This window comes from Branchiostoma floridae, chromosome 9, assembly GCF_000003815.2.
Source record: "Branchiostoma floridae strain S238N-H82 chromosome 9, Bfl_VNyyK, whole genome shotgun sequence".
Lineage (NCBI taxonomy): Eukaryota > Metazoa > Chordata > Leptocardii > Amphioxiformes > Branchiostomatidae > Branchiostoma > Branchiostoma floridae.
In genome coordinates, this window is record NC_049987.1 from 18,832,877 (window position 1) to 18,846,579 (window position 13,703).

The following is a 13,703-nucleotide window of genomic DNA, read 5'->3' on the forward strand; positions in this document are numbered from 1 at the left end:
TTCAAAGTTATTTGACTGCTTTCATTTTGATCTAAAAGTCTCAAGTGACTTATCAAAAACCTTAAACGTTTTAAAATCTTAGGTTTGGGAAGAAAAACAAAAACGCCCCTGCAGTTCTTGAATAGTATATGCTAGGGGGCGCGCGAAACCTTGACGGTACCTGGAGCGCGTTTTTGACGAACACCCCCCTGGCGTCCAGTTGGCAGGTCCCGTCGTTGGGCAGGATGTAGTCACCCAGGCGAGCGTCTCCGACGTACTGTACCGGCGTGTCGGTCACGTACACCAGCATGCGCAGGGAGTTGTGACGCCACCCAACTTTTTTCTGTTCACCGAGACAACAGAATAAGAAATAATGGACAATAAACAATGAATAAACTGTTTCATAACTCCAAAGAATTTACATTCCGGAATTTTCCACCGAACTACTCGGTCTTCTTCATCTGATGACCCATATGCTTTTTACGTGTTTTTTTCCAAAGGCGTGACGTCATCAACGTCTGTCGGAAGTCGGTATCGCCCACCGTCCGGATTCAAAAAAGGTTTGACTTTGACCCAGTGTGACGTCACTCCTGTGAGTTGGAGAACAGTTAATTTATTGCTATGTTCACTCTATTCATGTGATTTGCAACTCCATTATTTATATGAGCTATTCTTGTTGCAGACAAAGGGAACCTGGTCGAGAGCCACCATCATTCCATAAATATGAAAGATACCAGACCTTTAGTCCTAATAAACTGACAGAACAATGTATTCTAAATATTTACAATTTTGTCTAGAATTTCAATATGTTCTTCAATGTGAGACAGTTTGTTTTTGGTGTTTCCGCACTGCAGTTTCTGTTTGTTCTGTCAGAGGACGCTAACCGTCAATGTCTTATTGCATTATTTTTTTTCGTGTTTATACGTCAGTCCTATCTAGTGTTAGAATCAGTTCTGAGGAAAAACATATATTTTATTCCTCACCATACATGCAGCCGATTGCAGCATGCCGTCGAACCCTTCCTCGGGTCTAGCGACCCCTTCCGACACCGTGAGGCGACGCAGGAAGAACTCCAGCAGGTTGAAGCGGTTGGTGAGGGGCAGGGCGGCGTGGAACCCAAACGGCTGGCGGCACTTGGGGCCAGCACAGGGGCGGGAACTCTGATAACTGTGGTTAACACATACACGGAAGGATTCTTACACTGAAAAATGGCCACAACAGCAAGAAGAAATGCTTGTCGCACGTTGGAGAGTATAATAACTCTTTGTATGATATTTGTTCGATCTTTGTTCGATCGTTGTACAATTTTCGTGCGACATCCAGGAGCGAAGATCCAGGAACAAAATTTGTACAATATGACATCCTACTACGAAGGAGTCTGATGTTTTTGATAGTGAATCTATTATGATCTGTTTAGCGACAAGTATACATGAGAAACGCGGAAAGCTAATCTCCAAGCAGATCCTACGTTAGCATAAGATAGTATCAAGAGTTGGCCAAGGAGTTCAGCCGGCCTAGGAGTGTGGCTACCGCTTGGAGATGCGGAAAAGAGAATGTCTCCATTTTCAGCTTTAGCGCGTGATTCAAGCTGTATTTAGCTTTCTACGGCAGCATTCCCATTTCAACAATTGAATGTTGAACAGAACTCGAATTTGGCCAGCGAAGCCTCTGCTGTGAAGAGGTGTTTGAAGCAAATGCATAATCACACAATAAGCCATCTCATGGTCCTGGGTGTAGGTCAATGTTGAAGACCACAATGCCTACGGTAGAGGTTCTGCGGAGTAATATTCAGACTTTTTCCTACATTGTGACGAGGGTTTTTTAATGGCTTTCCCTATGATTGTTAAAACCCTCCACTTGTTTAAAAGCGTCCAGACAAGTTGGACTTGTTTACAGACGATTCGATCTGAAAGAAAATGGAAATTTGGTATCGTAGGGATATTGAACTTTGACCTAGACCACAATGCATCACGACTGCGCACGCGCATTCCATACTTTGAGATGGCTTATTACAGGGAAAGAGCAAGGAATTCCGGAATCGTCCGGCTTTTGCAAGGCCTAAAGCGACTAATGCGAGTAGATCTGTTTGCCTAGAACTACACAGCGCAATTTTGCGACCATGTTCTGTTGGAAATACCTCTCCAACGGTAAGTGTATAATGTGTTTGTCATCGGGATGACGGACAGGGTTGGGCGGAGTTAGGACGTGTCCTTCAGGATCCCACACGGGGCTGAGGGACGACACGGACGGACGGTACCTGGACAGTACCGTCGACAGACGCACGGAGGCGCTGCTGCCAAGCGCAGCTCTACAGTATGGGAGATACATGTACAAAACCTTTTAGGGCTCTTCCACTTATACCTCTCAGTGGGCACATGGATGGACGTATTTGTTTCCAAGACGTTTGGTGCACATTCCTAAAGGATCCGAATGGAATAGCCCTTGAAGCATGACAGAACGTCCACTTTTTCTTTTCACATGTCATCCATAACTCTGTTGCTGAAGGGGGGGCTAACAAATAAGGTAGCAGAACACAGTATTTCGCCTATGGGGATACGGAATTACACGGTATATTAAGGACCCAAAAGTCCTTGGGTTTCGGTGCCTTAAAATAACGGTTTTATGTGACACTCAGCGGAGGTCGATAACTGCAGCTGACGCACAGCAGTTGGTGCTAACAAGATTCAGGTTCAAAATTCACGCCGATCGAACATCGTAAGCCAACTCATACTGTTTCAAAACTGATGCATTCCTCTACAATTTACCACCTCGCAAACGCTGTCTGAAACACAGAAATCTCTATGACTTAATATCTCTGTGACGCTCAACTTAATTTTTTTATACCCGAACCAAAAGGGTCAAACATAGATACTGTGTTCTGCTACCATAAGCAACATACACGTTGGGCAGCGTTTGTTATCGCGCTAACACTAAAAGCAGGGGATGACAAAAAGCCATTAGACAACACCAAGAGAAACGAAGATACAGCGACCAATTAAATAGATGGCAAGGTGGGCAAATCTGTACTTGATATTGGTAGACTTCACTCCTCAGATATCATTAAAAGTCTTTGCCTATAACCATTTCCGTATCAATCTACCACAGCATTGTATCTTTTATCTCCAATTTTGATCTTCCATTCCCTTAAGAGAGCTTAACAATATGTTGTCTTTGTTTATTTCACAAGAATTTTGAAACAAATTTATATATATCTTATAATCGAACTTCACTCACCCCAGGTCATGTAGTTGTCGGATAGTTCCAACACCAATCCGCACGTCGGGAGCAGCCTTTGACATAGTCGTTCCTATGACAAAAATAAATGAATGGATATCAATATTCTTTGCTCAAATCAAGTGTTTTATTCAACCGAAGTTTCGGTGACTGTCTGTCACCTTCCTCATGACAAGTCTAACTGGTTCACATTGTACTGCAGCATAGGTGTCGCTGCTTACAGATGCGATCCTAAACGCTAATATCTAATGTTAACGTTTAAAATCGCATCTATAAGCAGCGAAGGTAGCAGATAATTACAGAAACGACGGTTTAATAAAATACTTGGCCGAGAACATTACTACATGGTAATAAAAACCCACCCAACGCTTGCATATCACGTGTCTAAATACTTGAATGTAAACATTTTTTTTATACTAGTACGTAAGAACAACACGACGCAAGCCGAAGTTTCAAAATAATCCGTCATTTTGAAAAAAATGACGCCAGGCTAGGGAGTGAGTCACTGACTACTAACCAAGCTAGGGGCTACCAAAGATCTTAAATAGGCTGAAAGTAGTCTTATGATTTCAACTACATTTACTTATACAAGTCTTACACAAACTACCTAGTACAGTGTCTTTATGCCAAATATTAGTGCCTACAAATGCTACACGTACGGAGGTGGTAGACCAGGTTCTGAATGTTGGCCAGATCTTTCTTCATGGTAGCAGACAGGTCCAACAACAGGAACAAGTCCAGTGGCCGCTGCTCCTGCTTGTGCACACCCATGTGGAAGGTCGTGGTCGCACCTTTTATGGAATAAAATCAGTCACTTTGATGAAATGCTCATAACTAGTTGCTCAAATGTTTCAACGATACAATTGTTTATCAATTGATATTTCAACCATTGGACGCTTAAAATAGATGAATACGTCCGTTTCAACAAGCGTGTAGTTTCCCTCGTTTAGTCAATATATCAAATGCCTTTGAAACATCTAATAATGCAATTCCTCTATTTTGCTCAACATATTTCTTTCAATACATCAAATGCTTTTGAAAAATCCAATATTCGATTTCTTTACCTTGGGCAATATATCAAACGCACTTGAGGCATCTAGTATGCAGTTTCTCTACGAATACTTTTGTCAATACATGAAATGCTTTGTGCAATCTGATATCCTTATATCATACGATATGGCGTATATGCGTTTTTAGAGTGGTAACAATCATAGTTTTAAAGTGTACCTTCTTTAAGTGACAGTCTGATCTTGTGTTGGTCCACATCTACGATGATGGGCTTGCTGCCAGGCAGCGCGTCAACCTATGGACCAACGGATCAAACATTAGGGTGTGCCACTTAGAAGATCGTTGTGATCTATATCGTATTGTACATACATAACTTGAATCACAATTCAGCCTGAATTTCAATTCCCCAAGTATCCTTTAACATTTACATCCTTACTGCTTTGCATCCTGGCAGGTTGTCATCTATTACAATACCTCCGTTGTCAAGAAGGTAACAACGTTAACGACCAAGAAATTCTGGCAACGTTTCACTTAGAATTCCATGCTTGCAAAAAGAGATCTTGCGCTCATCGAAAATTGACATAGACATGGCTTTCATGATTACACAAATTGTTTGGTTTAAGTACACTTTTATCGTGGACATTTTAGTGGTTTTAGCTGATAAAAGAACACACAAGATAACGAACAAGTTCCTTTTCCCACAGCAGTTCCATTGATGTCCATCTATCACTTTTGTCAAACATTTGACATGGGAATGATCAGAGAAGAAAATTGAGAGGGCCTACAATAGGATGGATTCCAGGCAAACTTTTTGAACCAAGTTGCAATATCAAAGTGTATACACAGTAAGACATGATTTTAAAGATAAGAACATACTCTCACCTCCTTCTTGGAGTCCTTGTCTACGGTTTCCTTTATCGGCATGAGAGGCTTTTCCAGCTCCTCCTGATCCTCGGTTTCTGGAACTTCTGGCTTCTTTGTAGCAGAGATAATTTTCTTGATTGTGGTTGTCACCTTGGGTGGTTGTGTCATGGAGGTGTCGGCCATGTTTGTGTCGGGTAGGAAACTCTTTCTGGAGTGGGGCCAAATGTTTGTAACAAACTGATTAAAACACGTCGATGAATGTTATTAGATGTCAAGGTAGTAAGATACGCCAAAAAGCAGTTAATTAAGCAACTGGCCATGGATACGATTTTGGAAACGGTCAGACGTTTTAGGTAGAATCCAATACCTTTCGTCAAAAAGATTCTACCTGAAAGGTCTGATCGTGTTCAAAATCATATCCAGTTGCTTGAGTAACTGCTTTTGTGGATTCGTGATTAAAGCAAATTCTGATTAAATGTTGAATTATGATAATGCAACCTATTTCTATTTTCTTCATGGATCTTTCTATAATACATTGCATGGTTTATTTCTCGTTATGTCCCTTATTTTGATTTGTTGCTTGTTGTTTTATCTTTCCATTGGTATATTACTTCTAGGCAATACATCTGGTATCTTACGTACATGCATATTAACGACGTGTCAAACAGTTAATTACATGTCAAAATGTACCTCTGCTTGGTAAATTAACGTGTGTGCATTGTTGGATCTGTTGGATTATTGTTTTATATGTATGATGTCTAAAAAACCTGCATATCAAAAATAGCAGTATTCAACAATGTAAGCCACGCAGATTTGAGATTGATTTTAAAATCTGACCATAGTTTCGTAACTCACCCTTTGTTAGTTTCAGTCTGTTTGGGGTTCTGTACAGGGAGACTGTAGCAGTCATCGGTGCCATCCGTACAGTATTCGATAAACTTCACCTTTGTATTAAAGAAACAATGACCGAAATCAAGATTTCAACATAGCACAACGCATCTTTCGATTAACTTAGTCGTGTATGCATGATAGAAATATGCTAGCCCTGTTATATTCACACATGCCTTTAATCCTTCATAAAACAACCAAAACATATCTTTTTTTGCATTTGCAATACCTATCTAACTTAAATTCACTACTTTATAAAGTGCTGTTACAAAAGGAAGAGTACAGTAAATCTAGCATCTCCCAATCATGAAAAAACAATATGAAGAGACAATTGGGTTGTCTTTGAATGAGGAAAATATTCCTCATATAGCGGCATTTACAAAATTCAATGGATTGAATATTTGACACCACCTGACGGATTAGTTGCGACAACGTTTTATAATGTATCGGTTCACAAATTATGCACTGTTTCACAATGTACCGTTTCACATTGTACCGTTTCACATTGTACCGTTTCACAATGTACCGTTTCACATTGTACCGTTTCACAATGTACCGTTTCACATTGTACCGTTTCACAATGTAAAGTTTCACAAACAATGTACCTTTTAACAATGTACCGTTTCACAGACAATGTATCGAACTAATAAGTACCTTTTGGCGAATATTTTCCTCCTTCTTTTTCAGGATGGGAGCATTATACTTCTCACTGCTCTCCCAGGTCAGCTCGTATTCCAGAGAAAACTCTGCTGGGAGGTGGAAACCACTGGCGTCACCCTGGAACAAACCATATATCACAAGCTTACTTTGTTTATTCATTGATATATTCATTTATCTATTGATGCCTATTTACTGACTGATGTTGCAAACGATTGAGTGAACCCTTCAGTCAAACTAGACTGGTTACCGTCAATGATTTGGATGATTTGATTTTTTGATTTTATTTATTTTGCACAATCTTTAAAAAAGTTAACATAAAACAAATTAAAGGATGAAACTACATGCAGGGGGGGGGAGAAAAAAGCCTCGTGGCTTGTACAAAGTCTTCCTCCAAAGTAACAAGATTGAATAGACGTGTAAAAATTATACATTAGACAATAATGTAACCAAAAGAATTATATCAATTAACAAAATGGAAATAAATCATCATTTCTTAAACCATATCGCATTCCTTTATCTCCATACAGCATGTAATTTGATGTATAATAACGATTGACACTTTAGGTGTGATCTTTGAAATATTCAGTGACACTATAAACGTGCATAACGTTACAGAAATTTAAAATACACGCACTTATGCACAAAGACACACAAACAGAAGAACTTATACACAGACAGAAGCAAACACTCAGACACGGACATACACAAATACACACACAAGCACACATACCCTTCCCCATCTCCCTCCCCCTCTTTTTGTCTCTCCCTCCTTTTGTCTCTCCCTCTTTCTGTCTGTACATGTATCTCTGTACCTGTGCCTGCCCCTGTCTCTCCGTTTGTCTGCCTGTCTCTCTTTCTTTCTCTGTCCCTCTGTCTCTCTCTCTCTCTGTCTCTGTCTGTCTCTGTCTCTCTGCCTCTCTCTCTCTCTCTCTCTCTCTCTCTCTCTCTCTCTCTCTCTCTCTGTGTCTCTCTGTCTCTCTCTCTCACTCTCTCTCTCTCTCTCTCTCTCTAACCTTGAGATAGACGCCATGCTTCTGGCATGTCCTGCGGTTGTTGTACAGCGTGGTGATACTCTTCAGGTCGTGCTCCTTACCGAAGAACTCCAGTCGGCTCTCGGACGCCCCACCTCTCAAGTTGGCGTCAGCCGAGATGGTGTAGGTGATGGCTGTCATGAAATGTATGAAAATTCAATATTTTGTCTCAAATTATTGTTTTCGTGAGAATTTTTTACTGTATGTGCTATCCCAAGGAAGAAAAGCCCATATAATTATTCATAAATGATCTAGGAATTCGTTCCCTTAGGCCCACGTTACATTTCCAAACCATTGCCCGACGGGCAGATTTAAGGAGACAACAAGTATGACATAAAAGACACCATGCAAACTACACAAGACCGGTCGTGGGCATCAAGTGTGTGTATTTGTACCTTTTTAACCTCCTTGGTTTTCACTACAGCCACGGTTTGAAAATGTGACGTGAGCCTAAGAAGTTCCTTTCCGTAGCAAGACTGATGAATTGTACTTCAGGACACGGGTATACGTTCCCCCAAAATGCCTTCGTACAACGTTGGAACAACGGGCCCAGTCACATTCGTCGTACGATCGTCGTACGAACGTCGTACTATCGCGTATGCGTCAGATGTCTTGTTACCGACAAGGCTGCCAAAAATACTAGTCCACGATTAGACCTGTCACAGCCTGCTTGAAAATTCTACGTCTTCAAAATGTCCTACAACGACCTACGACGAACGTAAGGGATCTTACGTATGTTGGCAGGTGCCCTCTTCTCGTTGAACGTGAAGCAGGCCGTGGCGTAGAAACAGGGAGACATCTTCCCCTTCATCCGGCATTCCCGGACGTTTATCTTGTCTGGGTAAAGTTCAAGTTGAGCGGAAACCTCGATGATAGGCTTTCCTCTGTAAAATACATATCTACAATTAGCTTCATAAGAGGCTATATTTTCTGTGGTCTACACATTCATATTTACACATTGCAATTCAAAAACATACAGAGACATACAATGTTACAATAGATAGCAGAAGTAACATAATTTCTTAGGGCCAATCTGACTGGTTCACATTGCACTGCAGCTATAGGTGTCGCTTCTTACAGATGCGGCCCCAAACGTGACGTCTTTACATATGTACGTAGATTAGCAACGATAACCAGTTAAGATCGACATGATAATTTGAGCTACAAATATGATTTTTAGGGCCTCATTTGCATAAATCATCAGAGAATGATATTTTAGCTTCTTTCTGAAGACAGATTTTGTCTGTTATTTAGGTGGAAAGATGATCAACTAATCTGAATTGTGCAAATGAGGGCCATATATAATCTTCATCCTTAATGACGAGTACAAATAGTACATAAGTTCTGTCACTCGCGACCCATGACTGCAGTGGTCGTAAGGGCTACATGATACACAATTCATCATAAGTTGTACAGGTAAATTCATTTTACGATGGTATGGGGTCGTGGAAATCTAGTTTGACTCTTACTTTATGATGACAGCCTTGCTGCTCTCAGGGGCTCCAACGGCAATATCTGTAACAATATTCGAAGGAAATATGTTATGACCAAGTTTGATGATGCACCGAATGATTGTTGGTCTTTCTGTTGGCTTTTCAAACATTCAAAGGTCTTGTAAGAGTTTATGTGGTCGCAAGCAGTGCATTTACAAAAAACGGTCTTTGCCCGTGGCATCACAGTCGCCATGTTGGTTGGTTAAACCTGTAAAAGTTTTACATCTATTTATTTTATTTATGGAGGGTATGGCGAAACAGGTCACCTCTTCAAAGCCGCCATACACACATGTTCGCACATGTTTACACACGGCGTTTGTTAATACACGAAATTTGCTAACATATCTAGTTACATCCATTTTTAAGGATCCAACATGGCGTCACGTTACCTGAATGACACCTCTTACGTCAAAGTCACGTGAGTTAAAACGCGCCGTATGTAGTGCCTGATGACTTACCTAGTGTACCATCCCCGCTGATGTCTTCACCACCCGCTATGGAGGCGCCAAACATCTTCAACCCTCGCAGCTCAAAATCATTCTGCGATGATATTCTCTAAGAACAAACAATGCACAAACTTAAGCATCTACAAAGACAATATGTACAAACGTTGTTATTCACATATACAGTTGGGATATTTAGATAAATAAACTTGAAGAAAAATACCTGGGAATAAGTAGAGTTGAGGCCGTCCTTAGTTCCGTGGTAGATGTATACTGCTCCTTTCTTGTCGTCTTCAAACGGAGCGCCGATAGCGACATCTGGGATTGAACGAACATACATCATCATCATCATCATCATCATGGGTTACCCCCATATAACCCCGCAAGGGGCAAAGGGGGGGGGGGGGGGGACTGAGGTCCCGGGTTAGGGCGGGCAGCCCTCCTGCCTGGCGCGGAAGCTCTCAACTGTGACACTTACTACCGCGCCAGGCAGGGAATTCCACTCCGGAATTGTTCTAGGAAAATATGAGTACTTGTATGTGTCTGTTCTTGCAAAGATTGGTTTGTACTTATGTTGATGGCTGCCTCGGGTTCGCCCTTGGGTCGGAATCAGTAGGTTCTGTGTGTCTATGTTAATCTTGTTGTTAACTAACTTGTAAAAGAAGGTGAGAAGAAACGTGTACATACATACATTGGTATTACAGCAAGACGATAGGGCCCCTTTGTTTTCCATATCTAAATTTGCTACAATACAGATAACAATTAAGATAACCCTTATCAGGCAAATCATACCTGCTCTTCTTAGGAATTGAATTATTTGAATACTGTTAGGCACTTATAAATCGTATTGCTTGGTTGGAAGTCCTCCTAGGAGACAGATACTCCAAACAACAAAGCTGCAACTGCTGGAGCCGCCTCACACGTTGCATACAGTTGCCCCTGTGAGGCTTAGTGCTCCAGTAGACGAGAGGGTGGAGAAGGAATTGCACACCCCTCCTTCACCATAAAAAGTCATGTGCAGGTCAGGCAAACAGGCAAAAAGCCTGTCTGCCTCCTCATCTATCCAATCGACAGGAGAACCACAAAATCGTATTGCAGGTCATGTTATCGTTGATTTATATGTCAATCTCCTTTGCACAAGTTCACATTTTGTTTCGTACATGTACAAATGTCAATTATTGTATTCATGATGATCAAACTATATAGTCTCTTAAAGGTGCCTAGTAAAATTAAGGATGCTTTTATAGCACACGCATATAAGCACTACATAGTTTTATGAAATCTGAACGTTCATCTGCATAGAAATACGTATACTGAAAACAACAGAGACAGGTGTCCGCGGTAAATATGTCAACTGCAATAAGAACTGAAAGACGTGTAGTTGTTTTAGCATTTCTAATGTAAGCTTCTGCATATTATCGCATTTCTTTATTATTAAGATTGCATACAAAAAAGAAATCACAAGAAGTAAAAAGAAATAAGAACAAAATAAGAAAGTTGAAAAGTTCACCCTGAAATCCATCTTCGTTGATGTCTCCAATAGCTTCTATGGCTACTCCGAATCGTGACCGTGCTTTGCTGGATCCAGACAGGCATTCTTCCGGGCGTCGTTCTAACCCCTGTAAAATAGAAGGTATATGTCAATCAAAGCCCTCGTGACCTTGTGTCGTGTGTGGCGTATCTGGTAGAGTGTTGGGCTCGGAAACTAGAGGTCCCGAGTTCGATACCCACCGTGCCCCCGGCGTTGTGCCATTGGGAAAGGCACTTTTCACGACCTTCCTCATTTCACCTAGGTGTAAAATTGGGTACCAGACTTCGGTCGGGGAGGAAAGAATAGTACTTTTATCGTCTGTGAGTACTTTGTATGTGGAACTGTTAAAATGAATTACTAAACTTGAGTGCAGTGCCACATTGTCCTCGTCTGTCCAAAGGCTAATAAAGAAAAGGCCTCGCACAATACTTGGTATGTGTTGTAGAACAATATTCTGTAAACAACCAGATGTTTTATTCAGGGCAATGACCACTTATCCTCGCAGCCGCAGAACTTCAAATTTGAGTCAGTAATAGGGGTGGGTACCGGTACGGTGTACCGAATGCAGCATGTACGGTGTACCGGTACAAAACCGGTTTTCCTTATTGGACCGGTCCAGGAAAACCTGACCTGAAAAAAATCGGTGGACCGGATGTTGGACCTATTGGAAAATGAACAGACTATATGATCAGGCATTCACACGTTTCGGGGTTTACCGGTGGAGGAAAATAACAAGAGCGACGTAGAGTAGCGTCTATAGTTATTTCTACCAAGTTTTACAGTCAATAGTACAGAGGCAGTTAGCCTTAGTCTATTTCAAAACGCCAGTGGGAGTCGAATACTCCACTTTGTTGCGAAATGGACCATTGTTTTGAGTATTGTCCATTCACAAGTTCTCACATACTGAATCAGGTCCAGGTTCAGGTCCGGACCTGGACCTGAACCTCTGGACCTGAACCGGACCTGGACCTGAATTTTCTGTACCGGTACCCACCCCTAGTCAGTAACTGAGCCTATTCTAGACTTTTATTTGAAGTGGTCAGTCCCAAAACTGACTTATTGGTGTGGATAAGACACTTGGCCATTGTACAAATACAAAGAATATTGTTATTCAGTGACTTACCAACTTGATGGAAACTATTTACGGGCGTATGTGTTGTACTTGACATATGGCAAGACAGCGGTATATACTTCATGAAGCGTGCCACGTACATGTATGTTAACGGCCGTTTTCTATGTATCAGACCCTAAGGCTCTGTTGTCGTCCGTCAGCTGCTACAAGTGGTCTGGGTCCATTGTGACAGCTGCTGCATTCCTAGCTTTCATCGGTTTACAGTGATGGCATTCTTACTTGTCATGTTATTCGAATTGGAAAGAGTACATTGCCCCCACTGGTTCTACTTCGCACTGCAGCTAGGGGTCGCTGCTGCATCGTAAAAATTGCGGTCCCAAACGTGACTAGGTTGGTATCCCCCTCCCCACCTTACCACAGTTCAATAGAGAGAATGATAAACTTATCAAGGAAGTTTATCTGTGTTGGTAGTAATCATAGTACAATGCTTAACTTTCTTCCAGCACAAAGGTACAGTGCTAAGCTTTCTTGGAAAAACACAAAGGAATACACGATCAATTTTACAACGACCACTGTCGCGCCTTCTACAGGATCAATACTGATGACCAATCACTTCAGAACGTAAACTCGCGAGAGTTACAGACACACGATCTTATTAACACGTGATCATGCGGATACGTGACGTCAGCAATTGGTCAATAGTATTGATCCTGAAGAAGGCGACAGTGGTCGTTGTAGATTTGATCAGTGTATACCTTTGTGTTGAAAAGTGAAAGGAGAGTGATACCGATCAAGTTTTAACTCACTGAAGAGCTAGTCTTCCACTTGTCAAACAGAGAGGGCAGACGCTATGTACAGGTTCATTGTACTTGGAAATTCCCTAGCTCTTTTCGACAAGCACAATGAAGAGTAAACCACGGCTAACGTCCCGTCCTAAGGACCCTTTCCGGCAGCGTGCATGTCGGGTGAGCGACACAGTCACGCTTCTTGTTTCCAGAGGCAGGGCCACTAACCACTGGACTACGCACGCGACCATAGGAAGAAAGTTTAGCAATGTACGTAGGACTTATTATACCTCTCCAGTGTTGAAGTAAACGCAGACTTGTCCTCGTTCGTCGTTCCCTCCATGGAGAGGCGCCCCGACCAGCAGCTCAGATAGCCCATCGCCATTCAGGTCTACGATAGCAACGGACGACCCGAAATTTGCACCAGGCTATACCGACCAAAGAAAAGAAAAATACATAGGGGTCAGTACGTTGATAAACACCAAACACCAAGGTAATGAGATACTTATCTAATGCAAAAGTTGCTTAAGCATCTGGATAAGCTTTGCAATAGGTCAGATGTTTCAGACAACATCCGCTATCTTTCGTCGATGACAGAAAGGGGTCTTTAAAGCGCCATGAAAACTGTAAGCTTGAAAAAAATTCAAGGGTATTGATATACAATAAGCCATCAAACAAACTGCCGACCGATTGTTTTATCTCCATCTCCCATCCA

General features: G+C 41.7%; 1 protein-coding gene across 5 annotated transcripts in view; it reads right to left on the reverse strand.

The window, feature by feature from the left end:
- The window catches only part of LOC118422698 (integrin alpha-6-like), a 76,205-nt gene that overhangs the window by 9,126 nt on the left and 53,376 nt on the right, over positions 1–13,703 (reverse strand). For 4 of the 5 annotated variants that reach the window (XM_035830398.1, XM_035830401.1, XM_035830397.1 and 1 more), the window contains 16 exons: positions 13,279–13,416; positions 11,111–11,219; positions 9,824–9,918; positions 9,616–9,712; positions 9,134–9,179; positions 8,397–8,548; positions 7,647–7,798; positions 6,628–6,750; positions 5,941–6,029; positions 5,104–5,293; positions 4,441–4,516; positions 3,873–4,004; positions 3,214–3,286; positions 2,117–2,287; positions 963–1,146; positions 161–322 (listed from right to left, as the gene is read on the reverse strand). In XM_035830398.1, the coding sequence (XP_035686291.1) occupies positions 161–322; positions 963–1,146; positions 2,117–2,287; positions 3,214–3,286; positions 3,873–4,004; positions 4,441–4,516; positions 5,104–5,293; positions 5,941–6,029; positions 6,628–6,750; positions 7,647–7,798; positions 8,397–8,548; positions 9,134–9,179; positions 9,616–9,712; positions 9,824–9,918; positions 11,111–11,219; positions 13,279–13,416 (1,989 nt within the window). The remainder of the gene's footprint in view (positions 1–160; positions 323–962; positions 1,147–2,116; positions 2,288–3,213; positions 3,287–3,872; positions 4,005–4,440; positions 4,517–5,103; positions 5,294–5,940; positions 6,030–6,627; positions 6,751–7,646; positions 7,799–8,396; positions 8,549–9,133; positions 9,180–9,615; positions 9,713–9,823; positions 9,919–11,110; positions 11,220–13,278; positions 13,417–13,703) is intronic. The other variant, XM_035830402.1, reaches the window with a different exon arrangement.